The 27,654-nt window shown below is 44.9% G+C and overlaps 1 protein-coding gene across 6 annotated transcripts in view; it reads left to right on the plus strand.

Moving 5' to 3' along the window:
• LOC140733225 (phosphofurin acidic cluster sorting protein 1-like) overlaps window positions 1–27,654 on the plus strand; it is a 279,192-nt gene that overhangs the window by 129,572 nt on the left and 121,966 nt on the right. For all 6 annotated transcript variants that reach the window (XM_073056265.1, XM_073056267.1, XM_073056266.1 and 3 more), the window contains exon 2: window positions 3,914–4,001. In XM_073056265.1, the coding sequence (XP_072912366.1) occupies window positions 3,914–4,001 (88 nt within the window). The remainder of the gene's footprint in view (window positions 1–3,913; window positions 4,002–27,654) is intronic.

Genomic DNA, 27,654 nt, shown 5'->3' on the forward strand with positions numbered 1-27,654 from the left:
TGGAAGGTGGCAGGTGAAAGTAAACTCAGAAAAAATATTACATTTAAACAAGCAAGAATTCTCCCACTGAGCATTCAATACACTTTAGCAACACTGTGACCACTTTGCACTAAAATTACTTTTTGTTCTAATTGTGTTTTCTTGACAAAATTATGTATAATTTATGTTTTTTTGTGAATGCTCCTTCTATTATGCTATGTGCTTGTGATGGCACTGTAAGTACGTTTTTCGTGATACTTGTGTATGTGACATTAAAATTTACTTTGATATTATATTCCACTATTCTACTACAAGATTACCACGATTAGGTCCCAGGGACAAGGAGGGCAATAGAGTCATAGAGCACTACAGCACAGAAAAAGACCCTTCTGCCCATCTAGTCTGTGCTAAACTTATTCTACCTAGTCTGATTGAGCTGCATCTGGACCATAAATGGTCATGTTCCTCCCATCCATGTACTTATCCAAACTTCCCTTAAATGTTGCAATCAAAACTAATATAAATATAAACTAGATGGCATAAACAGATAATTTGAGGGTATTATGTGCAACAATCATTGTACGTGGCAAGAAAAGCACCCCAAAAATTAAAGGATTCTGCATTTATAGATAGGGACAAAGAGGACAAGAACAAGGATGTCACAATGAATCTCTATAAACTGTTTCAGGCACAGCCAGAGAAGTGTGACCAGTTTATTCATCACCTTTTAGGACAGATGTGAAGGCTGTTGGAGTGGGTATAAAAGAGATTCACTGGAGTGGTTCTAGGAATAGGGGACATGTGGATAGAATGGAGAAGCTGGGGCCGTTCCTGAAACAGAATGTTACATGTACTGAGGTATTTGTTCTACATGGCATCCGTACAGATCACTCATTGCAACAGTGCACTGAAGTAGTAGAAGGAAATATAACAGTGGGTAGAAGCAGTTCTTCAACCTAGTGATAAGTCCTTTGTGTCTTTTTTATCTTTTGGCCATTGGGAGGGGGGAGGAGAGAGAATATCCAGGGCAGTTTGGTCTTTGATTGTGATTGTTGGTTGCTTTATCAAAGCAGCAAGTGTAGACTGAGTCTGTGGAGGAGAGGCTGGTTTCTGTGATGTACAACTCTGCAATTTCTTGCAGACTAGGGCACAACAGCTGCCACAGCAAGCTGTGCTGCATCTGGATAGGATGATTTATATGATGCATTAATAAAGCTGGACAGGGTTAAAGGGGACGTGCTACATTTGTTTAGTGTCCTGAGGAAGTAAAGTTGCTCAAAGTTCAAAGTAAATTTAATATCAAAGTACATGTATATCACCATATACTACTTCGAGATTAATTTTCTTAGCGGCATCCAGGGTACAACAAAGAAATGCAATAAAATCAATAGAAAAGTTATGCCAAGCCAAGACTGGCAAACAACCAATATGCAAAAGAAGACCAAACTGTGCAAATACAAAAAACCTAAATAAATAATACTGGGAACATGAGTTGTAGAGTCTTGAAAGTGAGTCCGTAGGGTGTGAAATCAGTTCAGAGTTGGGGTGAATGAAGTTACTCACATTGATGAGCTTGGTTGTGGCATCAACATGATTAGATCAGAATCGAATCTTGGTGACGTTCACTCTTAGGAACATGAAGCTATCAACCCTCTGGACTTAAGCATCATTGATATAAACAGGAGAATATGCAGTCACCACCCGCCATTCTGAAGTCAATGACCAAGTTTTGCTGACATTGCAGAAAGGATTGTTGTTATGACAAAATGTCACCAAGCTCTCTATTTCTTTCCTTTCCTCTGACTCATTGTTATTTGTGATACGGCCTGCTATGGTGTTATCATTTGCAAGCATAAAGTGTAAATCACATCAGTGAATTCAGTGCCAGTTTCCCTGATGTGCCGAGCCATGTCCACAACTCTCTGTAGTTTCTTGCTGTCACAGATAGAACAGTGGCCCTGTAATCCTGCCACACAAAAAAATCAGATTTACATATGTATATAAAATATATATGTATGGATTATAGAAAAATGGGGAGCTATGTAGGAGGGTTAGACTGATCTTAGACCAGGTTACAAGTTCAACATAACATCATGGGCCAAAGGGCCTGTACTGTGCTGTAATGTTATGTCGGGAATAATAAACTTATTTCTGATACAAGCTTTGATAATGTGTACTTTGACTTTAGAGCTGTGATGCATGTCTGTGTAAATGCCTCTTAAATGCCATTAGTGTATCTACAGGCAGTCCCCGGGTTACGTACGAGTTCTGTTCCTGAGTCCCTCTTTAAGTCGGATTTGTACGTAAGTCGGAACAAGTACATCCGGTATTATTTAGAGTCAGTCAAATGTTTGTCTTAGTATATGTTTTACCTTTCTATGCATATAAAACACTTAAGAAACGTATGTATTCCAATAATTAAACCACTGCGTTGCTTAGTAATAATTGTAGCTTTCATCGGGGCAGGGCCTTTCACATGCTCCATTATTCTCACTTTATCCTTTAAAATTGTTCCGATCGTTGACCGACTGTAGCCCAACGCTTTTCCAATGACCAGTGGTGTTCCACCTCTTTCCAAACACTATTATTTCCACTTTATTTTCAATCGCGATCGCTTCCCATCAGTGGAACAGAAACACTGCGGGTGGCGGGTCCTGAGCTCCGCCGGCTCCTGAGGTCTGCTGGGTCCTAAGGACCACCACACTGAGACAGGCTAAATGGAACAAGTGGGGGCTGTGCTGGGTTTGGGTATTTGATCCTCCACAATATTCTGCATGGGAATTTAAACTGGAGGTGGCAGTGGTTTTTTACGAGGTCAAGTTGCGAGCTCGACATCAACCCGGCATGGATGGTACGGGAGTCACTGGATCGACATCAACCCGGCACGGGAGTGGTCTGTCACTGGATCGAACTTGAGCCCGGCGCTGATCTCACTGCACCACCAGCCAACCGAAATGGGTGGGGGGCAGGGTCAGGGTGAATCTTACTACGAAAAATTTAAGCCAAACACAAAGTTAAACACTCAACACAGTGTCAACGGCAACAATTTAAAATGGCATTCTCCTTCCTTGGTTTGTAAGTACGAGTTGTCTGTAAGTCGGACGTTCGTAACTCGGGGGCTGCCTGTACTTCCAACTCCCCAGTGGCACATTCCAGCCGTCTTTCTCTCTGCGTAGAAGAGAGGTCTAGGGGATATGGATGGAGTTAATTGCAACCATTTAGAGTCATAGAATCATGCAGCATGAAAACAGGCCATTTGGCCCATCCTGTTCATGCTTACCAGGAGGCATCCTTCCCTATTAATCCTATCTCCCAGCACTTGGTCCATAACCTTCTATACCTAAGTGATTCAAAACCAGTTCTTATATGCTGTTAGTGACCCAGCTTCAACCTCTCTGTCATGCAGTGCAGTCCAGGTCTTTAATAGTCATTAGAATTGAGATGTAACGTGTTTATTGAAGCATGACTTTTGTGAAAAGAGAGACAAGACGAAAGAAACTGCTCACCTTTAGGTCAGGTTTTAGCTTAGTATTACTTAAAGAGCAGCCAGTGACACATTATCAATTGTTGTGAAGGCCAGTGGCATAAATAACATCATGCTGATCCTCAGTAGGAATTACTGCAGTCCAGTCTTTTGGGAGTTCTCTGGTGAAAATCGACCTCTGCCAGAAGCATGAAATGGGCTCACAAAGATCGTCAACCTAAGGAGGGCTGCCATGTTCACCCGTTTACTGCCTTTGTCTTGGGGAAGCTCTCTGTGCTCACTGTGCTGGAAGCTAATGGCATCCTCCCTTGCTGCAGCATTTCTTTGATGCTGTGATGTTGAGCTTCAATATCATATTAAGACTTAACTCATACCTCAACCATTGTAAGTTAGTACAATACTGAAATATGCCTGATTAATCGTAAATAATTCTTGTTCATCTCTTTGTAGGTTGTGCAGTCTCACACTGAAGAAACTTACTGTACTGAAAGAACTTGACAAGGATCTGAACTCTGTGGTAATTGGTGTTAAAATGCAGGTAGGCTTCTCATCATTTTTATCTAAAGGAGACACCGGTGTGTGACTTGGCTTTTGATTGGTAACAAGGATTAAAAAAACAGCAAACAGAAAGTTGTTCAGTTGTTCCCAAATGGATCAGCAGGCTAATTAAAAAAGCATTAGGAGAAAGGGAATATATCCAATGCTGTCTAGCAGAGAGGAGGTATTAATTGGTCTGAGTATTTAAGGATAGAAAAAGTGATTAAAAAGAGGTAAAGGTTTTGTTGTGTAATAAAGTGGGATATGAGAGCAGGTGCAACCATCTGAACATTTCTTCTGTAACAACCGAAGAAAATTGTCAGACAGGACATTAAGATATACAAGTTTTGTTAAAATTGCTAGATGCTGCATGGCTGATAGTAGGTGAGATTTTTATAACTAAATTGGTTACCAGTAGTTCCTGATAAATACATCTCTATGGTTTTGATGGTAATTAAACTCTTTTTTTTTCTCGAAGATGCAACTAATAAGAAATAGATCTCTTTAAGAGGGAAGCTGGATTTTAGGGAATTTGGAGAGGCATAAGGTGTGGATTGATTGTTCCTCTTTCTGAATAACAAGAATATTCATTCCAAGTGGAAGCAATTTAATTTAGATGTAGAAGAAGACAGCAAAGCAGTATCATAGAAGGGCTGCAAGGGTTGGTGCTCAGCTCATATATTGGATAGTGTGGTCTTGGGCTGTTTAATCTGAAGATTAGCTAGAGCCTCACTACCAGCTAGGTTAGCAAAAAAACATGAAGGCTGTGAAAAATCAAGCTGTTCACCACAGCATACATATTTAATGTATATAATTTGCTCATGCATTCTCTAAAGATAATCAATCTGTGTGAGAGGCATTTGCAAATCACTTAATACCTGCCTCCCTACAGGTTATTTCAGAGCCACAGGACATCTCACAGCCTTTGAATGTTACTTTTTAAAGAATAGACATTGCTGTGATATACAAGATGCTGCAGTCAGCTTGTATGCCGCAAGCACCTACAAACGATGATGTATTTTCACATTCATTTTTGAGTTGTGGATATCATCAGCAAGGCCAACGTTTATTGTCTTTCACTAATTTCCCTTGAGATGAGATGGTGAGATACTTTATTGAATCACAGCAGGCTTTCTGGTGCAGGTCTTCCCCCTATGCTGATGTGGTGGGAGTTCCAGGAATTAGATCCAGTAACAACCAAGTAAGAGTGGCATATATCCAATTCTAGATAACAACACAGGTAGACAGGATGCTGAAGAAGACGTTCAGTATGCTTGCATCATTTGTCAGGGCAGTTGAATACAAGAGCTGGGACATCATGTTGCAACTGCAGAAGCTATTCTTGAGACCAGGCGAAGTATTATATTCAGTTCTGGTCCAGTTATAGGAAGGATGTTATTAAGCTGGAAACGGATGTAGAAACAATTCTCAAGGGTGATGCCAGGATTAGAAGGCTTGAACTAAAATGGTAACTTGGACAGACTGGTTCTGTTTTTCCCTGGAGCACAGGAGGCTGAGTGATGACCTTATGGAGGTACGTGAGATCATGAGGGAGGTAGAAAAGCTGGATTTTTTCCCAGGGTAGGTGAGTCTGAAACTAGAGGGGAAAGATGTAAAAGAGACTTGAGGTGCAACTTTTTCTGCAAAGTGAGTAGTGGGTGTATGGAGCAAGCTGCCAAAGGACATTGTAGAGGTGAATAAATTATGTTTAAAAGATGTTTAGATTAACAAGTAGATGGAAAATATTTTGAGGGATATGGGCTAAATGCAGGGACTGGATAGGTAGACATCTTGGTTGGTGTGGATGAGTTGATTCAAAGGGTCTGTTTCAGTGTTGTATGACTATGACTGTACGTGTAGCTAAGGCTGATAAGTCCTCTTGCTAGTGGATTGTGAAGTTGGGAAGCATTGTTCAAGTGCTGAGGATTTGCAATCTGCTGAGGGCCAGGTCAGTAATTTTAATGTTTCTTTACTTTTTCTGAACTCCATAATGTTGAACACTTCCATACTATTTGAGGGAAGCACACTCAGATCTTGATAAGTGGAGACAGAAGTTTCTTTGGCAGTCCTTCAGGACTGACGATGACTTACTTCACTCTTTTTTTGTGGGTTGTGAGGTGGCTGATAAGGCCAGTGTCAAAACTTCTTCAGATGGGACAGAAACATAAGTATACAGATACTGCAAGCTTATATTGAGCCTTTGTAAAATATCAGTTCATCAAAAACTAGAACATGTGACCACCTGAAGCAGGACACTGTGGCAAAGGTGAAGAAGAGATTTTGTACAGTGACCTTTTGTTGAGGGAGTTGTGTTGTAATTGAGGATTGTGATTGTTCTCCATCAAGTGATGAAAGTCATGGAGAGGATCACCTGGGTGAGAGGAAAAGGAGTTTGGAGAAAAGGTCTTTAAGAGATGGGAAGGTGATGGGGGAGAAAGATAAGAGAATTTGTAAGTTGTATGTGATGCAGATATCAGTGGTCATGCAGATATTTGAAGTAAAAGGACAAAGGTCATATAGCAATGCAGCAAGAAAAGAGGCCTTCAAGCCAACTTTTCCATGCTGATCATGAAGCCAATTAAACTCGTTCTATTGACCCCTATCCCTCTAAATCCTTCCTATTCATGCATTTTTTTCAAATCTTTTCAGTGGTCTCAACCTCAAGTCCCTTTTGAATCCTTCACCTCTCACCTTAAATCTATGCCATCTGTTTGAAAGCCATTTGCCAATCCTCAGCCCACTCACTTAGGCAATCAGGATCCGCCTGTAATGTGTGTAAACATGGTTCCTGCAATGAGACCAAATAGCATGACCTTGTCCCTATTTCACCTCAATTTCTTTGAGATCATTCAGGAGAATGACAAAAAGAAATTGCAGTGCAAGATTAGGAAGTAAAGGAGGTTACCCTAACTACTTTGATAAGGCCTGACATTTATTGTAGTGACCCTTGCAGTATCTTGGAATCATACCTAGAAAGCCTTAAATTTATAGCAAGGTTGGTGGTTCTTGCCATTCTGAACCATATGTAGAAAAAATTTGGGAAATAATTCTATAATGTCACAACATCTCTCTGCATTAAACATACCCTCCAGCCCATCAACACTGTCAATTATCAGGTAAAATTTATACCAATTCCATTTCACTCTCCCCATAAACTCATCAATTACACCCAGACTCTACCTCTTATCTATGTACTAGGGGTTAATAAGAACTGTCATTTAATTCACCAACCTGCACAATTTTAAGATGTTAGAAGAAACCAGAGGACCAGGGCAGAACTCACACGGTCACAAATAAAATGTGCAAAGTCCATCAAGATGACTGTTGTGCTTGTGACTTGGCTGTGGTCAGATTTAAATGGACTGCATGTTTTTTAACACATTCCTTAAGTTTTGATAGTGGAATACAAAACAAATCTCTGCAAAATGCAAAATGAAGAACTGTGCACACTTAAATCTCAAGCATGGCACCTTTAAGCGGACAAAGGTACATTGCCATGGCCGTAAGAGAGGAAGGAGAGGAGGACTCCAAGTCAGGCTATACCCAGCATCTTGTTAGCAAAGGCAGTTTTTGAAGAACAAGATTGAGAACCTAAGGGCAAGATTGCTGTATCGGAGGGAACAAAGAATTGCTGCATTCTCTGCTTCAAAGAGAATTGGTTCACTCCAGACAGTCTATGTCCCTGTGTGCTGGAGGTATCAGGGCTGTGTCCCTGTGTGCTGGAGGTATCAGGGCTGTGTCCCAGTGTGCTGAAGGTATCAGGGCTGTGTCCCTGTGTGCTGGAGGTATCAGGGCTGTATCTCTGTGTGCTGGAGGTATCAGGGCTGTGTCCCTGTGTGCTGAAGGTATCAGGACTGTGTCCCTGTGTGCTGGAGGTATCAGGGCTGTGTCCCTGTGTGCTGGAGGTATCAGGACTGTGTCTCTGTGTGCTGGAGGTATCAGGACTGTGTCCCTGTGTGCTGGAGGTATCAGGGCTGTGTCCCTGTGTGCTGAAGGTATCAGGACTGTGTCCTTGTGTGCTGAAGGTATCAGGGCTGTGTCCCTGTGTGCTGGAGGTATCAGGACTGTGTCTCTGTGTGCTGGAGGTATCAGGACTGTGTCTCTGTGTGCTGGAGGTATCAGGACTGTGTCTCTGTGTGCTGGAGGTATCAGGGCTGTGTCTCTGTGTGCTGAAGGTATCAGGACTGTGTCCCTGTGTGCTGGAGGTATCAGGGCTGTGTCCCTGTGTGCTGGAGGTATCAGGGCTGTGTCCCTGTGTGCTGGAGGTATCAGGGCTGTGTCCCTGTGTGCTGAAGGTATCAGGGCTGTGTCTCTGTATGCTGGAGGTATCAGGGCTGTGTCCCTGTGTGCTGGAGGTATCAGGGCTGTGTCCCTGTGTGCTGAAGGTATCAGGGCTGTGTCTCTGTGTGCTGAAGGTATCAGGGCTGTGTCTCTGTGTGCTGGAGGTATCAGGGCTGTGTCCCTGTGTGCTGGAGGTATCAGGGCTGTGTCCCTGTGTGCTGAAGGTATCAGGGCTGTGTCCCTGTGTGCTGGAGGTATCAGGACTGTGTCCCTGTGTGCTGAAGGTATCAGGGCTGTGTCTCTGTGTGCTGGAGGTATCAGGACTGTGTCTCTGTGTGCTGGAGGTATCAGGGCTGTGTCCCAGTGTGCTGAAGGTATCAGGGCTGTGTCCCAGTGTGCTGGAGGTATCAGGACTGTGTCTCTGTGTGCTGAAGGTATCAGGGCTGTATCTCTGTGTGCTGGAGGTATCAGTGCTGTGTCCCTGTGTGCTGGAGGTATCAGTGCTGTGTCCCTGTGTGCTGGAGGTGTCAGGGCTGTGTCTCTGTGTGCTGGAGGTATCAGGGCTGTGTCCCTGTGTGCTGGAGGTGTCAGGGCTGTGTCTCTGTGTGCTGGAGGTATCAGGGCTGTGTCTCTGTGTGCTGGAGGGATCAGGGCTGTGTCTCTGTGTGCTGAAGGTATCAGGGCTGTGTCTCTGTGTGCTGGAGGTATCAGGGCTGTGTCTCTGTGTGCTGGAGGTATCAGTGCTGTGTCCCTGTGTGCTGAAGGTATCAGGGCTGTGTCCCTGTGTGCTGGAGGTATCAGTTCCTGGACACCAATGTGCTGGAGGTATCAGGGCTGTGTCCCTGTGTGCTGGAGGTATCAGGGCTGTGTCTCTGTGTGCTGGAGGTATCAGGGCTGTGTCTCTGTGTGCTGGAGGTATCTTTTCCTGGACACCAATGTGCTGGAGGTATCAGGGCTGTATCTCTGTGTGCTGGAGGTATCAGGGCTGTATCTCTGTGTGCTGGAGGTATCAGGGCTGTGTCTCTGTGTGCTGAAGGTATCAGGGCTGTATCTCTGTGTGCTGGAGGTATCAGGGCTGTGTCCCTGTGTGCTGAAGGTATCAGGACTGTGTCTCTGTGTGCTGAAGGTATCAGGGCTGTGTCTCTGTGTGCTGGAGGTATCAGGGCTGTGTCTCTGTGTGCTGAAGGTATCAGGGCTGTGTCCCTGTGTGCTGGAGGTATCAGGGCTGTGTCCCTGTGTGCTGAAGGTATCAGGGCTGTGTCCCTGTGTGCTGGAGGTATCAGGGCTGTGTCCCTGTGTGCTGGAGGTATCAGGACTGTGTCCCTGTGTGCTGAAGGTATCAGGGCTGTGTCTCTGTGTGCTGGAGGTATCAGGACTGTGTCCCTGTGTGCTGGAGGTATCAGGGCTGTGTCTCTGTGTGCTGAAGGTATCAGGGCTGTGTCCCAGTGTGCTGGAGGTATCAGGACTGTGTCTCTGTGTGCTGGAGGGATCAGTTCCTGGACACCAATGTGCTGAAGGTATCAGGGCTGTGTCTCTGTGTGCTGAAGGTATCAGGGCTGTATCTCTGTGTGCTGGAGGTATCAGTGCTGTGTCCCTGTGTGCTGGAGGTATCAGGTCTGTGTCCCTGTGTGCTGGAGGTGTCAGGGCTGTGTCTCTGTGTGCTGGAGGTATCAGGGCTGTGTCCCTGTGTGCTGGAGGTGTCAGGGCTGTGTCTCTGTGTGCTGAAGGTATCAGGGCTGTGTCTCTGTGTGCTGAAGGTATCAGGGATGTGTCCCTGTGTGCTGGAGGTATCAGGGCTGTGTCCCTGTGTGCTGAAGGTATCAGGGATGTGTCCCTGTGTGCTGGCGGTATCAGGGCTGTGTCTCTGTGTGCTGAAGGTATCAGGGCTGTGTCTCTGTGTGCTGAAGGTATCAGGGATGTGTCCCTGTGTGCTGGAGGTATCAGGGCTGTGTCCCTGTGTGCTGAAGGTATCAAGGCTGTGTCTCTGTGTGCTGAAGGTATCAGGGATGTGTCCCTGTGTGCTGAAGGTATCAGGGCTGTGTCTCTGTGTGCTGAAGGTATCAGGGCTGTGTCTCTGTGTGCTGAAGGTATCAGGGATGTGTCCCTGTGTGCTGGAGGTATCAGGGATGTGTCCCTGTGTGCTGAAGGTATCAGGGCTGTGTCTCTGTGTGCTGAAGGTATTAGGGCTGTGTCTCTGTGTGCTGAAGGTATCAGGGATGTGTCCCTGTGTGCTGGAGGTATCAGGGCTGTGTCCCTGTGTGCTGAAGGTATCAGGGCTGTGTCTCTGTGTGCTGAAGGTATCAGGGCTGTGTCCCTGTGTGCTGGAGGTATCAGGGCTGTGTCCCTGTGTGCTGAAGGTATCAGGGCTGTGTCTCTGTGTGCTGAAGGTATCAGGGCTGTGTCCCTGTGTGCTGGAGGTATCAGGGCTGTGTCCCTGTGTGCTGGAGGTATCAGGGCTGTGTCCCTGTGTGCTGAAGGTATCAGGGCTGTGTCCCTGTGTGCTGAAGGTATCAGGGCTGTGTCTCTGTGTGCTGGAGGTATCAGGGCTGTGTCCCTGTGTGCTGGAGGTATCAGGGCTGTGTAACTGTGTGCTGAAGGTATCAGGGCTGTGTCCCTGTGTGCTGGAGGTATCAGTTCCTGGACACCAATGTGCTGGAGGTATCAGGGCTGTGTCCCTGTGTGCTGGAGGTATCAGGGCTGTGTCTCTGTGTGCTGGAGGTATCTTTTCCTGGACACCAATGTGCTGGAGGTATCAGGGCTGTATCTCTGTGTGCTGGAGGTATCAGTTCCTGGACACCAATGTGCTGGAGGTATCAGGGCTGTATCTCTGTGTGCTGGAGGTATCAGGGCTGTATCTCTGTGTGCTGGAGGTATCAGGGCTGTGTCTCTGTGTGCTGGAGGTATCAGTGCTGTGTCCCTGTGTGCTGAAGGTATCAGGGCTGTGTCCCTGTGTGCTGGAGGTATCAGTTCCTGGACACCAATGTGCTGGAGGTATCAGGGCTGTGTCCCTGTGTGCTGGAGGTATCAGGGCTGTGTTTCTGTGTGCTGGAGGTATCAGGGCTGTGTCTCTGTGTGCTGGAGGTATCTTTACCTGGACACCAATGTGCTGGAGGTATCAGGGCTGTATCTCTGTGTGCTGGAGGTATCAGGGCTGTATCTCTGTGTGCTGGAGGTATCAGGGCTGTGTCTCTGTGTGCTGAAGGTATCAGGGCTGTATCTCTGTGTGCTGGAGGTATCAGGGCTGTGTCCCTGTGTGCTGAAGGTATCAGGACTGTGTCTCTGTGTGCTGAAGGTATCAGGGCTGTGTCTCTGTGTGCTGGAGGTATCAGGGCTGTATCTCTGTGTGCTGGAGGTATCAGGGCTGTGTCTCTGTGTGCTGGAGGTATCAGTTCCTGGACACCAATGTGCTGGAGGTATCAGGGATGTGTCCCTGTGTGCTGGAGGTATTAGGGCTGTGTCTCTGTGTGCTGAAGGTATCAGGGCTGTGTCTCTGTGTGCTGGTGGTATCAGGGCTGTGTCCCTGTGTGCTGAAGGTATCAGGGCTGTGTCCCTGTGTGCTGGAGGTATCAGGGCTGTGTCCCTGTGTGCTGGAGGTATCAGGGCTGTTTCTCTGTATGCTGGAGGTATCAGGGCTGAGTCCCTGTGTGCTGGAGGTATCAGGGCTGTGTCCCTGTGTGCTGAAGGTATCAGGGCTGTGTCTCTGTGTGCTGAAGGTATCAGGGCTGTGTCTCTGTGTGCTGGAGGTATCAGGGCTGTGTCTCTGTGTGCTGAAGGTATCAGGGCTGTGTCCCTGTGTGCTGGAGGTATCAGGTCTGTGTCTCTGTGTGCTGAAGGTATCAGGGCTGTGTCCCTGTGTGCTGGAGGTATCAGGGCTGTGTCCCTGTGTCCTGGAGGTATCAGGGCTGTGTCTCTGTGTGCTGAAGGTATCAGGGCTGTTTCTCTGTATGCTGGAGGTATCAGGGCTGTGTCTCTGTGTGCTGAAGGTATCAGGGCTGTTTCTCTGTATGCTGGAGGTATCAGGGCTGTGTCTCTGTGTGCTGAATGTATCAGGGCTGTGTCTCTGTGTGCTGAAGGTATCAGGGCTGTGTCCCTGTGTGCTGGAGGTATCAGGGCTGGTTCTCTGTGCTGGAGGTATCTTTTCCTGGACACCAATGTGCTGGAGGTATCAGGGCTGTATCTCTGTGTGCTGGAGGTATCAGGGCTGTGTCTCTGTGTGCTGGAGGTATCAGTTCCTGGACACCAATGTGCTGGAGGTATCAAGGATGTGTCCCTGTGTGCTGGAGGTATTAGGGCTATGTCTCTGTGTGCTGGAGGTATCTGTGCTGTGTCCCTGTGTGCTGAAGGTATCAGGGCTGTGTCTCTGTGTGCTGGAGGTATCAGGGCTGTGTCCCTGTGTGCTGAAGGTATCAGGGCTGTGTCTCTGTGTGCTGGAGGTATCAGGGCTGTGTCCCTGTGTGCTGAAGGTATCAGGGCTGTGTCTCTGTGTGCTGGAGGTATCAGGGCTGTGTCTCTGTGTGCTGAAGGTATCAGGACTGTGTCTCTGTGTGCTGGAGGTATCAGGGCTGTGTCTCTGTGTGCTGAAGGTATCAGGGCTGTGTCCCTGTGTGCTGAAGGTATCAGGGCTGTGTCTCTGTGTGCTGGAGGTATCAGGGCTGTGTCTCTGTGTGCTGGAGGGATCAGGACTGTGTCCCTGTGTGCTGGAGGTATCAGGGCTGTGTCTCTGTGTGCTGAAGGTATCAGGGCTGTGTCTCTGTGTGCTGGAGGTATCAGGACTGTGTCCCTGTGTGCTGAAGGTATCAGGACTGTGTCTCTGTGTGCTGAAGGTATCAGGGCTGTGTCTCTGTGTGCTGGAGGTGTCAGGGCTGTGTCTCTGTGTGCTGGAGGTATCAGGGCTGTGTCTCTGTGTGCTGGAGGTATCTGTGCTGTGTCTCTGTGTGCTGGAGGTATCAGGGCTGTGTCTCTGTGTGCTGGAGGTGTCAGGGCTGTGTCTCTGTGTGCTGAAGGTATCAGGGCTGTGTCTCTGTGTGCTGGAGGTATCAGGGCTGTGTCTCTGTGTGCTGGAGGTATCTGTGCTGTGTCTCTGTGCATTAAATATCTCGGTACTGTGTCGAAACTGTACTGGAAGGGATCATTCGGTGTGATGTCCACACTGTACTGGAAGGGATCATTCCGTGCGATGTCCACACTGTACTGGAAGGGATCGGTGCGATGTCCACACTGTACTGGAAGGGATCGGTGCGATGTCCACACTGTACTGGAAGGGATCGGTGTGATGTCCACACTGTACTGGAAGGGATCGGTGCGATGTCCACACTGTACTGGAAGGGATCGGTGAGATGTCCACACTGTACTGGAAGGGATCCGTGTGATGTCCACACTGTACTGGAAGGGATTGATCGGTGCGATGTCCACACTGTACTGGAAAGGATCGGTGCGATGTCCTCACTGTACTGGAAGGGATCGGTGCGATGTCCACACTGTACTGGAAGGGATCGGTGCGATGTCCACACTGTAATGGAAGGGATCGGTGAGATGTCCACACTGTACTGGAAGGGATCCATGCGATGTCCACACTGTACTGGAAGTGATCATTCGGTGCGATGTCCACACTATACTGGAAGGGATCGGTGCGATGTCCACACTGTACTGGAAGGGATCGGTGAGATGTCCACACTGTACTGGAAGGGATCGGTGAGATGTCCACACTGTACTGGAAGGGATCCATGCGATGTCCACACTGTACTGGAAGGGATCGGTGAGATGTCCACACTGTACTGGAAGGGATCGGTGTGATGTCCACACTGTACTGGAAGGGATCGATCGGTGCGATGTCCACACTGTACTGGAAGGGATCGGTGTGATGTCCACACTGTACTGGAAGTGATCATTCGGTGCGATGTCCACACTGTACTGGAAGGGATCGGTGAGATGTCCACACTGTACTGGAAGGGATCCATGCGATGTCCACACTGTAATGGAAGGGATCGGTGAGATGTCCACACTGTACTGGAAGGGATCGGTGTGATGTCCACACTGTACTGGAAGGGATCCATGCGATGTCCACACTGTACTGGAAGGGATCGGTGAGATGTCCACACTGTACTGGAAGGGATCGGTGTGATGTCCACACTGTACTGGAAGGGATCGATCGGTGCGATGTCCACACTGTACTGGAAGGGATCGATCGGTACGATGTCCACACTGTACTGGAAGGGATCGGTGAGATGTCCACACTGTACTGGAAGGGATCGGTGCGATGTCCACACTGTACTGGAAGGGATCGGTGTGATGTCCACACTGTACTGGAAGGGATCATTCGGTGTGATGTCCACACTGTACTGGAAGGGATCGGTGTGATGTCCACACTGTACTGGAAGGGATCGGTGCGATGTCCACACTGTACTGGAAGGGATCATTCGGTGTGATGTCCACACTGTACTGGAAGGGATCGGTGTGATGTCCACACTGTACTGGAAGGGATCATTCGGTGTGATGTCCACACTGTACTGGAAGGGATCGGTGTGATGTCCACACTGTACTGGAAGGGATCGGTGCGATGTCCACACTGTACTGGAAGGGATCATTCGGTGTGATGTCCACACTGTACTGGAAGGGATCGGTGTGATGTCCACACTGTACTGGAAGGGATCGGTGCGATGTCCACACTGTACTGGAAGGGATCATTCGGTGTGATGTCCACACTGTACTGGAAGGGATCGGTGTGATGTCCACACTGTACTGGAAGGGATCGGTGTGATGTCCACACTGTACTGGAAGGGATCGGTGCGATGTCCACACTGTATAGGAAGTGATCGGTGCGATGTCTTATGTAAGCTGAAGGATTTGGTATTGGGTCCACAGTTTGTGGATGACACCAAAATTGGCAGCATAGTGGATAGCATAGAAGGTTATCTAATATTAGAACAGGATCTAGATTAACTAGGAAACTGAGTCAAGTAATGGCAGGTAGAATTTAATTTGGACAAGTGAAAATGTTTCATTTTGGGAAGATAAACTAGGGCAGACCTACCGAGTGAATGACCTGTTTCACTGTAGTGCAGGAGGCTGAGATGTGTCCTTATAGAGGTATATAAAATCATGAAGGACATAGAAAATATGAGTGGTCAGTCTTTTCTCCATGGCAGTGAAATCTAAATCTAGTGCTTATGGTGAGGGGGATAATTTAAAGGTGACCTGAGGAGCAAAATATTTACGTTAGCAGTTTTGTGTATTTGGAATCAGTGCCAGAGGAAGTTGGACAGTTATTATGATTGAAATATATTTACACAGAAAAGTCTGTTTATCTGGATAGAAAAGTTCAGAGGGATATGGAGGCACATGGGGCTGGCTCAGATAGGCACCTCAGTCAGCATGGGGCATTGGTCTGGTTAAAGGGCTTGTTTTCATTCTGTATGATTCTGTGACAAATACTGGAATTACTCAGTTGCTCGGGCAGCATCTGCGAAAAGAGAAACAGATTATAGTTCAAGTTGAATACCATAAGAACTGAGAAATGTCAGAATTGAAATAAGAGACAGGGAGGAGACAACTCAATGATAGGGTAGAGATCTGGTGAGGGTGAAGGACAAACAGATTTCACACTGACTCCTTGACCTCGCCTTCCCCATTGAATGCCCCTCACAGTGATTTCCAACATGTCACAAAAGCCAGAAACATTTTCAATAACCTTACCCTGCCCTGATTGTAGGCAGAAATGACTCCCCTGTTCTTTTTATTCACCTAGTGTCTTTTATATGCACTGAAGGCAAAAATACCATTTCTGACAGCATACAAATAATGGACTGTCTCTGGAGTTTTATGTGAAGCCTCACAGCCTGCTGACTAAGGAACTTATCCAAGCTGGATCTCGAAGCTAGCTACCTGAGTCGATTTAATGATAAGTAATTTTAGAGCAAACTATTGCTTTGTTAAAATTGTTTCATTTTGACAATTCTGATGGTTGCAGAAAACTGACTATCTTTGAATTTAAAGGCTTCTTAAGTCATGCATTGTAATGTGCCATAAACAGATGCTGGCAAAATCTGAATGGTGGTTTAGAACTGTCTACTACATTTCTAATTCAGTAATCTTTCACACTAGTTTCTTTGTATTCTTGAATATGGACGTTGTACAAAGTGCAACCTTGCCATCTCTCAGCGATATTTCATTATAAATTCAATTATAATGAAACCAGTTGAAGAAATAGTTTTAATTTTTCAAAGTTGAGCTTTCATCATATGAAATGGAAGACTTACTTGCAGCAGTAACTCAGACACATAGCATCATATCAGCAGCATTCACAAGAAAAACAAATTAAACATACTTTATACAGAATTTTTACATGAAAAACTAATGCAAAGTGGTCAAGGTGTAGTAACTGTAGTAATTAGTTTATCATTTGGGCAAATTGTTGAGGAAAGGAGTAAAGAGGTACAAGCCAAATGGATTAGCGTAATTAGATACCATGATTGGCATGGATGTAGACAATGCTTTTTGATGTACTTTGTTGTTGGCAAAGGCATGGCATGAAGGGATGGGAGGGCTTGCTCTCTTTCAAAAAGTGCCATTCCTCCAACAAAGTCTGGGATGCCTTCCTTGAGGTCTGATTATTAGCTTTGTTTTCCCTGATGTGTCTTTTGCCAAAGAATGGTGTAGTACCATGCACTGCTGTGAAACATTCATCTCACACAGCCGTGTGCCAGTAAAAGCCACACAACTGGAATCGAATCCTTCTGAAACCTTGTCGGTGTAAGTATCCAATTCTCAGCCAAAATATAGAGTTGCAGCGGTCTCAGAGTTCAGCTTTCGAATCAGCATCAGATTTATTATCACTGACATAAAACTTATTGTTTGCACCTGCAGTATAGTCCAAAGGCATAAAAGTAACATAAATTACAAAAATAAATTAGTAATATGGTGCCACGATTAGCACGACACTATTACAGCTTGAGGCATCGGAGTTCGGAGTTCAATTCTGGCGTCATCTGTAAGGAGTTGTACCTCCTCCCCAGTAACTACGTAATCCTTCATCCAAGATGGCGGCGCGACGCAGCTTGCAGTGGCCACTCCAGAGCTGATTATCTGTTATTTGTGAAGCGGGGTGCCGTGCGCAATCATAATCGGATGAAAAACGGACGTGGGAGCACGGAGGAACATCTGAAAATCTCCAGGAAGACCTTCGTTGCTGCTGCTGCTGTGAGGTCCGGGTCTCTGATGGGAAGAACAGGCCCCCAGTCCTCGGGGTTGCGTTGCTGATGGCCGTTGGCAGGGCCATCTTAATACGCTCGGCAGAGGATGGTGCTCGGAGAAGCTGTGCCGGAGGGCACAGTCAGAGTCAGTCACAGTCAGAGGCTCGGAGGTTCGACGGACTCGGAGTCCGCTGCGGTCAGGTCGCTTTCGGTGTGTGCTGCGTCTGCGAGGCTGAGTTCGACGGAGCTTTCACTGTGTGCTGCGTCTGCGAGGCTAGGTCTGGCGGCGCCGTGGAAGTCCATAGCGGGGGTATTCCCTTCTGCCGCTGGCATGAGATGACGTGTCTATCAGGACCCTGAGGACTTGTGGAAACTGTGTGGTGGTTTCTTTCAAACTTATAGCCTTTTAACATCTTTGGACTATTTTTACTGTGCCCATGGTCTGTTTTTTTTTATCAATTATGCTATTGTTTGCACTGTTGTAACTATGTGGTTTTGTGCAGGTCTTGTAGCTTTAGTTTTGGGTCTTGTTTGTCTGGTGGTTTTGGAGCTCCTTTCCGGGGAATGCGCTAAGATGGTAGTGCGATATTAATACGCAGCAGCTCCTCCGGACTCTGGATTGGGGATTGCCAAACGTTATGTGGATTTTCTGGTGTAGTCTTGTTTTGTCATGTGTTTTTGTGATATCATTCTGGAGGAACGTCGTCTCATTTTTTAACTGCATTGCATTTGTGGTTTTTTGGTTTTTTTTTGTTTTTAAAAAAAAATTAATAGTTTTTCAAAACATTTTACAAATTAAAAACCCCAAATCCCAATGAGGAGCATTAATACAGTGCAAAATTAAGCATACAATAACAATATGCTACAAAGGAAGAGAATTTAACAAAAAAGCACCAAAGTTAAAGACAAGTAAGCTTAGTGTCCTCCCCAAGCCCCACAACACAAGAAAAAAAACAACAACTCCAGACCGACCACAACACAATATAGAGAGTATAAGTCAGGACAGTCAAACTCCCAGACTGTGAATACACTTAGCAACAGAGGATAATAATGCCTACTACCAGAAAAAAAAAGGAGCTGAAAGCAAGGGACCGAAAAGAAGAAAAAAAAAACCCTAGTCAAGAGGAAGGTTATGAAAGTACTCGATAAAAGGTCCCCAGACCTTATGGAACTTTAGATCCGAATTAAGAACTGAATAATGAATTTTTTCGAGGTCCAAGCAGGCCATAATGTCGTTAAACCATTGCGCATGAGTGGGCGGGGCAACATCTCTCCATCTAAGGAGGATCAAGCGTCTCGCCAGGAGAGAGGCAAAGGATAGTATTCGGCATTTGGTCGGACCTAGACATAAATCTGTCTCGCCCCAAAAACCGAACAGAGCAATTAAGGGGTTTGGTTCTAGGTGCTGATTCAGAATACCCGATAATGTAGTGAAGACATCTTTCCAGAATTTCTCCAAGCTAGGACAGAACCAGTACATATGGATGAGAGAGGCCACGCCCCTCTTGCATTTATCACAGAGCGGACTAATGCCAGGGTAGAATCGAGATAGTTTAGATTTAGACATATGGGCTCTATGAACAATCTTAAACTGTAAAAGGCAATGGCGAGCACAAAGGGAGGTTGAGTTAACTGATTTGAGAACTGAGTCCCAGCTCTCCTCGGATAAGGAGATATTTAAATCCTGCTCCCAGGCCATTTTAATTTTATCCACATGGGCCCGTCGTAAGGCTGCTAGTTTATCTCGGATAATTGATATTAAACCTTTACCTAGTGGATTAATGGAAAGAAATAGGTCCATAGCATTTTTCGCAGGCATTTCAGGAAAGTTAGGAATTAAAAGAGCAGTAAAGTGTCGGATTTGGAGATATCTGAAAAAGTGAGCGTTAGGCAGATTGAACTTAACAGAGAGCTGCTGAAAAGAAGCGATGCGATTATCAATGAAGAGATCTTCGAAATGTCTAATGTCCTTCCTGTACCAAACATGGAATGCTGAATCGTACGTAGTAGGTAAAAAAAAGGTGATTATGTGCGACAGGGCTAGAAACGGAAAACCCCTGGAAACTATAGCATTTCCTGAACTGAGCCCATATACGCAAAGTGTGTCTAACAAGAGGATTAGCTATTGATCTGGGCAGACTGCTAGATAGATAGATAGATAGATACTTTATTCATCCCCATGGGGAAATTCAACTTTTTTCCAATGTCCCATACACTTGTTGTAGCAAAACTAATTACATACAATACTTAACTCAGTAAAAAATATGATATGCATCTAAATCACTATCTCAAAAAGCATTAATAATAGCTTTTAAAAAGTTCTTAAGTCCTGGCGGTAGAATTGTAAAGCCTAATGGCATTGGGGAGTATTGACCTCTTCATCCTGTCTGAGGAGCATTGCATCGATAGTAACCTGTCGCTGAAACTGCTTCTCTGTCTCTGGATGGTGCTATGTAGAGGATGTTCAGAGTTATCCATAATTGACCGTAGCCTACTCAGCACCCTTCGCTCAGCTACCGATGTTAAACTCTCCAGTACTTTGCCCACGACAGAGCCCGCCTTCCTTACCAGCTTATTAAGACGTGAGGCGTCCCACTTCTTAATGCTTCCTCCCCAACACGCCACCACAAAGAAGAGGGCGCTCTCCACAACTGACCTATAGAACATCTTCAGCATCTCACTACAGACATTGAATGACGCCAACCTTCTTAGGAAGTACAGTCGACTCTGTGCTTTCCTGCACAAGGCATCTGTGTTGGCAGTCCAGTCTAGCTTCTCGTCTAACTGTACTCCCAGATACTTGTAGGTTTTAACCTGCTCCACACATTCTCCATTAATGATCACTGGCTCCATATGAGGCCTAGATCTCCTAAAGTCCACCACCATCTCCTAGGGAGTGCAGAGCCAAGAAGTGCAGATATAGATAATTCTTTAGTGGAGCTCAACTCCATTGCCACCCAGTTAGGGCACTCCGGTTGACCGTGGAAGAAAGACCAGAAGGCAGCACAACGTATATTAGCTGCCCAGTAATATAAGCGAAAGTTAGGTAAAGCCATGCCACCCTCTTTTTTATATTTTTGGAGGTGGATTTTATTAATTTCAGAGCGCTTATTCTGCCACAGGTATGACAAAATAATAGAGTTAAGGAATCAAAAAAAGATTTAGGAATAAAAATTGGGATAGATTGAAATAAGTATAAAAATTTGGGGAGAACATACATTTTAACAACATTAATACGACCTACCAAAGACATAGATAGAGGTGACCATTGTACCAGACTCTGTTTTATAGCATATGAAAGATTGACAAAGTTTTCACGAAAGAGATCTTTAAACTTCCTTGTGACTGTAATTCCAAGATAAATAAATTGATTATGGACTACTTTAAAAGGGAGATCACGAAATATTAGTTCTTGTGCTTCTTTATTAATTGGGAAAAGTTCACTCTTATGTAAATTGAGTTTATAGCCAGAGATCTGGCTAAACTGGTCAAGAAGTGAAAACATTAGAGGTAAGGATGTAGACGGATTTGAGAGAAAGAGTAATAAGTCATCAGCATAGAGAGAAACTTTATGCTCAACACCCCCTCTCCAAATCCCGGTCAATTCAGGACAATTTTGAAATGTTATCGCCAGAGGTTCTATAGCCAAATCAAAGAGAAAGGGACTTAAGGGGCATCCCTGATGGGTGCCACGTTTGAGATTAAATACTTGGGATTTCTGAAAATTAGTTAGAACAGAAGCAGTAGGACACAGGTACAGCAATTGGATCCAAGAGATGAAACTTTGGCCGAGGTCAAATTTTTCTAAGACTGCAAAAAGGTAGTTCCACTCTATACGATCAAATGCTTTCTCCGCATCAAGGGAGATAACACATTCAGGAGTCCCAGTTGGAGCTGAGTATAAAATATTAAATAGACGCCGAATGTTAAAAAAAGGGAGACGGTTTTTAATAAAGCCTGTTTGGTCATCAGAGATAATGGAGGGAATAACGGTTTCTAATCTATGAGCCAACACTTTAGCTAAGATCTTTACATCAACATTGAGCAGAGAGATCGGCCTGTACAAGGAACACTCTGTTGGGTCTTTGCCCTTTTTTAAAAGAAGAATAATAGATGCCTCATTGAAAGAGGGTGGCAATTTGCTGTAATTAAACGAGTCAGATAATACTGAAAGTAACTGAGGAGAAAGAAGTGAAGAGAATGATTTATAAAATTCTACAGGGAACCCATCGGGTCCAGGAGATTTCCCTGAGGACAGTGCAGAAATTGCAAAAGATATTTCTTCTTGTGATATAGGTGCATTGAGTTTGGCTTTGAAATCAGATGAAAGTGAGGGGATATTCAGATTCTGTAAAAATTGATCCACAGAGATATTGTCATTCAGAGATTCAGAGGAATAAAGCCGAGAATAAAAATTTTTAAATGCGTCATTAATTTCTAAATGATCCGATGTAAAGTCTCCGTTCTCCTTCCGGATCTTTGTAATATGTTGTTTGGCTTTGGAACGCCTCAGCTGATTGGCTAGGAATTTACCAGACTTATCCCCATGAATGTAAAAGCGACTCTTGCTTTCGAGAAGTTGGCGTTCGACAGGTTGAGTGGACAGAAGGATAAATTTAGTTTGGAGTTCAACGGGCTTCTTGTACAATTCAGGGTTCTTAGTTTGGGCATATATTTGATCCAGATCTTTAATCTGGTTAATGAGGTCTGCTCGATCTGCACGGGATCTTCTGTTGAGATTTGCTGTGTAAGAGATTATTTGACCCCTCAGATATGCTTTCATGGCATCCCAGACAATCTGGGATGGCACTTCAGGTGATGTATTAGTGTTAAAATAAAAGGTTATCTGATCCTTAATAAATTTTACAAAATCATCATCCGATAATAAAGTTGAATCAAACCGCCAGTGTTTATTCCTCTGAAGGAGACCAGGAAAGTTCAGAGAGAGGGTAATTGGGGCATGGTCAGAAATCAGTATACTCTGATAGTCACAAGAGTGGGCAAATGGGATAAGTTGGTTATCGAGTAAGAAATAGTCAATTCTAGTGAAGGTATGGTGAACATGTGAGAAAATAGAATAATCTCTGTCCGTAGGATGGAGGAAACGCCATATATCAGAGATACCGAAATTAGAGAGATACGATTGAATAGCTAAGGCAGATTTAGTAGGTGATCTGGTAACAGAGGACGATCGGTCCAGTTTAGGATCCAACCAACAGTTGAAGTCACCACCCAGTATAAGAGAGTATGAGTTTAAGTCTGGTAGTGAGGAAAAAAACCGTTCAAAAAAGTTAACATCAACAAAGTTGGGGGCATACAGGTTTGCTAGTGCAACTTTAGTGTTATATAGTTTACCAGAAACAATAATAAAATGGCCATTTGTATCAGATATTTTATTATGGAGTTCAAAAGGAATATTTGAGTTAATAAGAATGGAGACTCCCCTAGCTTTAGCAGCAAAGGATGAATGAAAATGCTGACCCGCCCACTTTGACAGAAGCCGGGAGTTATCAGAACAACGAATATGAGTTTCTTGAAGGAAAGCAATGTCAGCTTTGAGTTGTTTGATATGTGAGAATACCTTCCTCCTTTTAACAGGGTGGTTCAATCCCTTTACATTCCAGCTCACGAATTTAAGTGCACTAGCCATTATCAATTACTAATGCATAAAAGGCAGCAGGCATATAAAAAGTCAAGCAGTACAATAGCAGTCTGGGAGCAGAGATGTAAACATAGATTTGTAAAGTCAAAATATAAACATGTCCTGAGCAATAAAGAGAAACAATAAATACAGTGAGTGATGTTGGAACTGGAAAACCCACCCCATCCGCACAACCCAAAACTAGACGGCTACCAAAACAAGTAGCTAGCTCTACCAAAAAAATTAACCCAAGTACAACTTCCAGATCTGTGTCATTAACAACAGTTCCGTATAAATACTATAGCAAATAGTAACTAGTTTATGCACTAGAAAACATAACTACAGATTAGAACACCTTCTGCAGAAATATAAAACTTAATACAGAGAAAATCGGAAGAAAACCAAAACTAACCTACCCGCGAAAAATTATAGAAGAATAAAGTAAGAGAAAGGGAAAAAAAAGGTAAGAAAGAAAAAGAAAAAAGAAGAGGAAGGGGAAAATTATATATTCAAGACGAGTATTTATCAACCATTTACAGAGAGGGGAGAAAAAAATTCAGAGATTAGAAAAAAAGGGTGAAGAAAAGAAAAAAAAGATAAAATAAATAAATATTTTAAAAAAAGGAAAAATAAATCAGCAATTAAACTGTGAACCAACAAACAGGAAGGCCTTCACTAAAGACTTCGAACCTCCAAAACAAGTTAGAGTTAGTTGTAGAACTCTGTAGGTAAAGTTATACAAGAATAAAAATAGATTACACACACACCAAATCCGGGGAGAGATTGTCAACAGCTCTTAGAGTTTCAATGAATAATGTCTGAGTGATTCAAGTGAAGTCTGAGTCCAGAAAAAGTAATTTTACTATGAGGAGTACTTATCCACCATTTTAGAAGGTCCGATCAAATTCCGAAGATGACTGGATAGCCAGAAGACTTGCCACAAATGCTTCAGCTTCCTTCGCTGATTTGAACCGCTTGTATTTTCCGGTATTAAGCTTGATTCGTAGATTGGCAGGATTGCGAAGAGAAGGTTTGAAACCACGATCAAAAAGCACTTTCATTGTGCCTTTAAACTCAGCGCGCATCTTTAAGGTCTGGGGTGCAAAATCTTCCACAAAGCGAATGGTTGTATCCTGGAAAGGAAAAGACCCCCTGCGACGCGCCTCTACAATCAGGCTGTGTTTTACCTGGTATTGATGGAAACACAAGACTACTGGTCACGGACGGGAGCCCAGAATTCCGGGGGGAATGTAAACTTTGTGTGCCCGTTCGAGCTCGGGTGGCTTCGGAAGCAAATCTTTCCCGAATATCTCACAGAGAAACTCGGCGAAAAACTTCACAGTTGATCCCTGTTCGGTCGCCTCTGGCAATTCAAGAATTCTGAGGTTACAGCGTCTGCTGCAATTTTTGAGATCCACCATTTTGGAAAGAAGTTTTTCCTCTAAACTGGAACAGAGAGTCTCCAAGTATCGAACACGACTTTCTAAATCTTACAGAAGTCGAATTGATGCGAGATAAGTGTTCAGCATGTTTGTCCACTTTATCGTTGATCCGATCCAGTTTGTCTTCTAACTGTTTGAAAGCGGTTTTAAATTCCTTTAAAATTTCGTCTCGGAGCTTTCCGAGCGCAACCAAAGTCTTGTCCGAGGGGGTCATAGCTTCTTTTCTCCCGGATTTAGAACTCTTACTAGACATTGTAAGTTAGATATATTCACAGGCAAGTAAGAGATACCGAAAAAAATCCTAAGGTTTAAAAAATGGAGACATTTAGTGCAAAGATAGCGACAGTAACGGAACAAAAGTTCGGAGCAGCTAAACAATCGCCATCTTACCGGAAGTCCCCATTTGTGGTTTTTAAATGACAATAAACTGAATCTGAATCTGAAGTTTCCTCCAGGTATACCGATTTCCTCCCACCGTCCAAAGATGTACTGGTTAGTAGGTTAGTTGGTCATTTTAAGTTGTTCTGTGATTGATGATGGCTTGTTCTTTGCTTGCAAAGATCAGGAGGGAAGAAGAGTCCTCAGGAGTGATTGCACAATTATTGGTGACTGCAGAGGTGCCCCTTCTCCATCACCGTAGGACTTTTTTTCACTGTAGCTTTACGGTGAGGATCAGTGCACACGGACCGATTCCACTCTTTAGGCTGGGGACATTCCACAATGGCACAGAGAGCTGTGACGACAGTGGTGAGCGCATAGTTGAGTTTTCAAAGTTTTCCTTCTTGACAGACTGCCTGGCAAGGCTAACGAGTCCTATATACCTTGCTTTGGAATCGGAGTAATCCTTCTCCTAGGATGGCTGCCAACCAAGTCTGATGAGCCCAGCCTGCCTGCCCAGTTATACCGCTGGCCATGACACAGCAAACTCAGTAAGAACAGGGATGCTGTGTGAAGGCGTTGCTGTGGGCACCTTAGTTAGGAGAAGCCATATGTGAGTGACCTTGTGCCTGGCAAGCTGAACAGTGGTCCTGCAGTGATCATATACCTGGAAAGGAGAGGCTTTGGAAAACGCTTCACCTTCCTTAAGTGAGCAGGACATCCAGCCCAGTACTCACCCATCCCCTGTTCTGTGATTAGGCTAGTGTTAAGTAAGTGGCTTGCTGGGCTGGAAGGGTCTGTTCTGCTCTCTATCTCCAAATAAAAAATAAATTAAAGGAATAATGAGGTGGTAGTCATGGGTTAATGAACGTTTCAGAAATTAAGTGGTCGAAGGAAAGAAGTTGTTCTTGAATCATTGAGTGTGGCCTTAAGGCTCCTGCACCTTTTCCCCGATGCTAGTAACAAGAAGGAGGCATGTCTTGAATAGTTGTGGATGCTGCCTTCTTGAGGCACCACTTCTTGAAGATGTCCTCAGTGGCGGGGAGGGTTGTAGTGAAGGAGCTGGCTGAGCCTGCAACCTCTGCAGCCTCTTGTGATCCTGTGAATTAAAGCCTCATACCAGTCAGAATGCTGATCACCATACATCTGTAGAACTTTTCAGAAGCTTTGCTGACACACTGAATCTCCTCAAACTCTTTCTCTCAGGGTGGAAATGGCAGGAGGGCATAATTTTAAAGAGAGTGGAAGAAAATATAAGGGGGTGTCAGAGGCAGGTTTTTTACACAGAGAGTGGTGGGTGCACCGCAGTTTAAGGATCTAAGGAAAGATAGGGAATGGGTGACCAACAGGAAGAGTAGTCACAGGAAGGCAGTACAAGAGTCTCCTGTGGTCATCTCCCTCCAAAACAGATATACCGCTTTGCAGTCTGTTGGGGGAGATGGCTCATCAGGTGAAGGCAGCAGTAGCCAGGATCATGGCACTGTGGGTGGCTCTGCTGTGCATGAGGACAAGAAAAGAGTGGAGGAGCTGTTGTTGTAGGGGATTCCATGGTAAGGGAAATAGAGAGGAGCTTCTGTGGCCACAAACGGGACTCCCGTATGGTGTGTTGCCTCCCGGGTGCAAGGGTCAGAGATGTCTCAGAGAGACTGCAGGGCATTCTGAAAGGGGAGGGTGAACAGCCAGCTGTCATGGTGCATGTAGGTACTAACGATAAAGGAAGAAAGTGGGATGAGGTCCTACAAGCTGAATTTAGGGAGCTAGGAGGTAAAGAGTAGGACCTCAAAGGTAATCATTTCAGGATTATTACCTGTGCCATGTGCTAGCCAGAGTTGGAATAGCAGGATAGCTAGAATGAATATGTGGTTTGAGCGATGGTGCAGGAGGGAGGGTTTCAGATTCTTGGGGCATTGGAACCGCTTCTGGGGGAGGTGGGACCAGTACCGTCCGGGCGGTCTACATCTGGGCAGGGCTGGGATCAATGTCCTAGGGAGATTGTTTGCTAGTGCTGTTTGGGTGGCTTTAAACTAATATGGCAGGGGGATGGGAACCCACACAGAAAATAAAAGGGAAGTGATGCAGAGACCAAAGCTAGAGTTAGTGAAGAGAAAAGTAAGAGTAGAGTGCAGAAAAGTAAAAAGCAAAAATCGCAAAGGTCACTAGATTCTAAAAGGACAATGAGTATAAGGGCACTTTATCTAATTGCCCGTAGTATTAGAAACAAGGTTAGTGAACATGTGGCACAGATCAGTACCAAAGCATATATATGATTTAGTGGCCATTATATCACAAATATGATTTAGTGGCCATTACAGAAACCTGGTTGCAAGGTGGGAATGACTGGGAATTAAATATCCAAGGGTATCAGGAAATACAGAAAGATAGGCAGGAAGGCAGAGGAGGTGTGGTGGCGCTCTTGATTAGGGGTGAGATCAGGGCGATTGTGAGAGACAATATAAGATCTATGGAGCAGAATGTTGAGTCCATCTGGGTAGAGATTAAGAATAGTAAAGGGAAAAACATCACTGTGGGTGTTGTCTATAGGCCACCTAATAAAAATATTGCAGTGGCAGAGGTGATTAACCAAGAAATTACTGAGGCTTGTAAGAATGGAACGGCGGTTGTCATGGGGGATTTTAACTTCCACATAGATTGGGTGAATCAGGTTGGTCAGGGAACTCTTGAGGAGGTCTTCATAGAATGCATCCGTGATGGCTTTCTTGAGCA

This window comes from Hemitrygon akajei, chromosome 9, assembly GCF_048418815.1.
Source record: "Hemitrygon akajei chromosome 9, sHemAka1.3, whole genome shotgun sequence".
Taxonomy (NCBI): Eukaryota; Metazoa; Chordata; class Chondrichthyes; order Myliobatiformes; family Dasyatidae; genus Hemitrygon; species Hemitrygon akajei.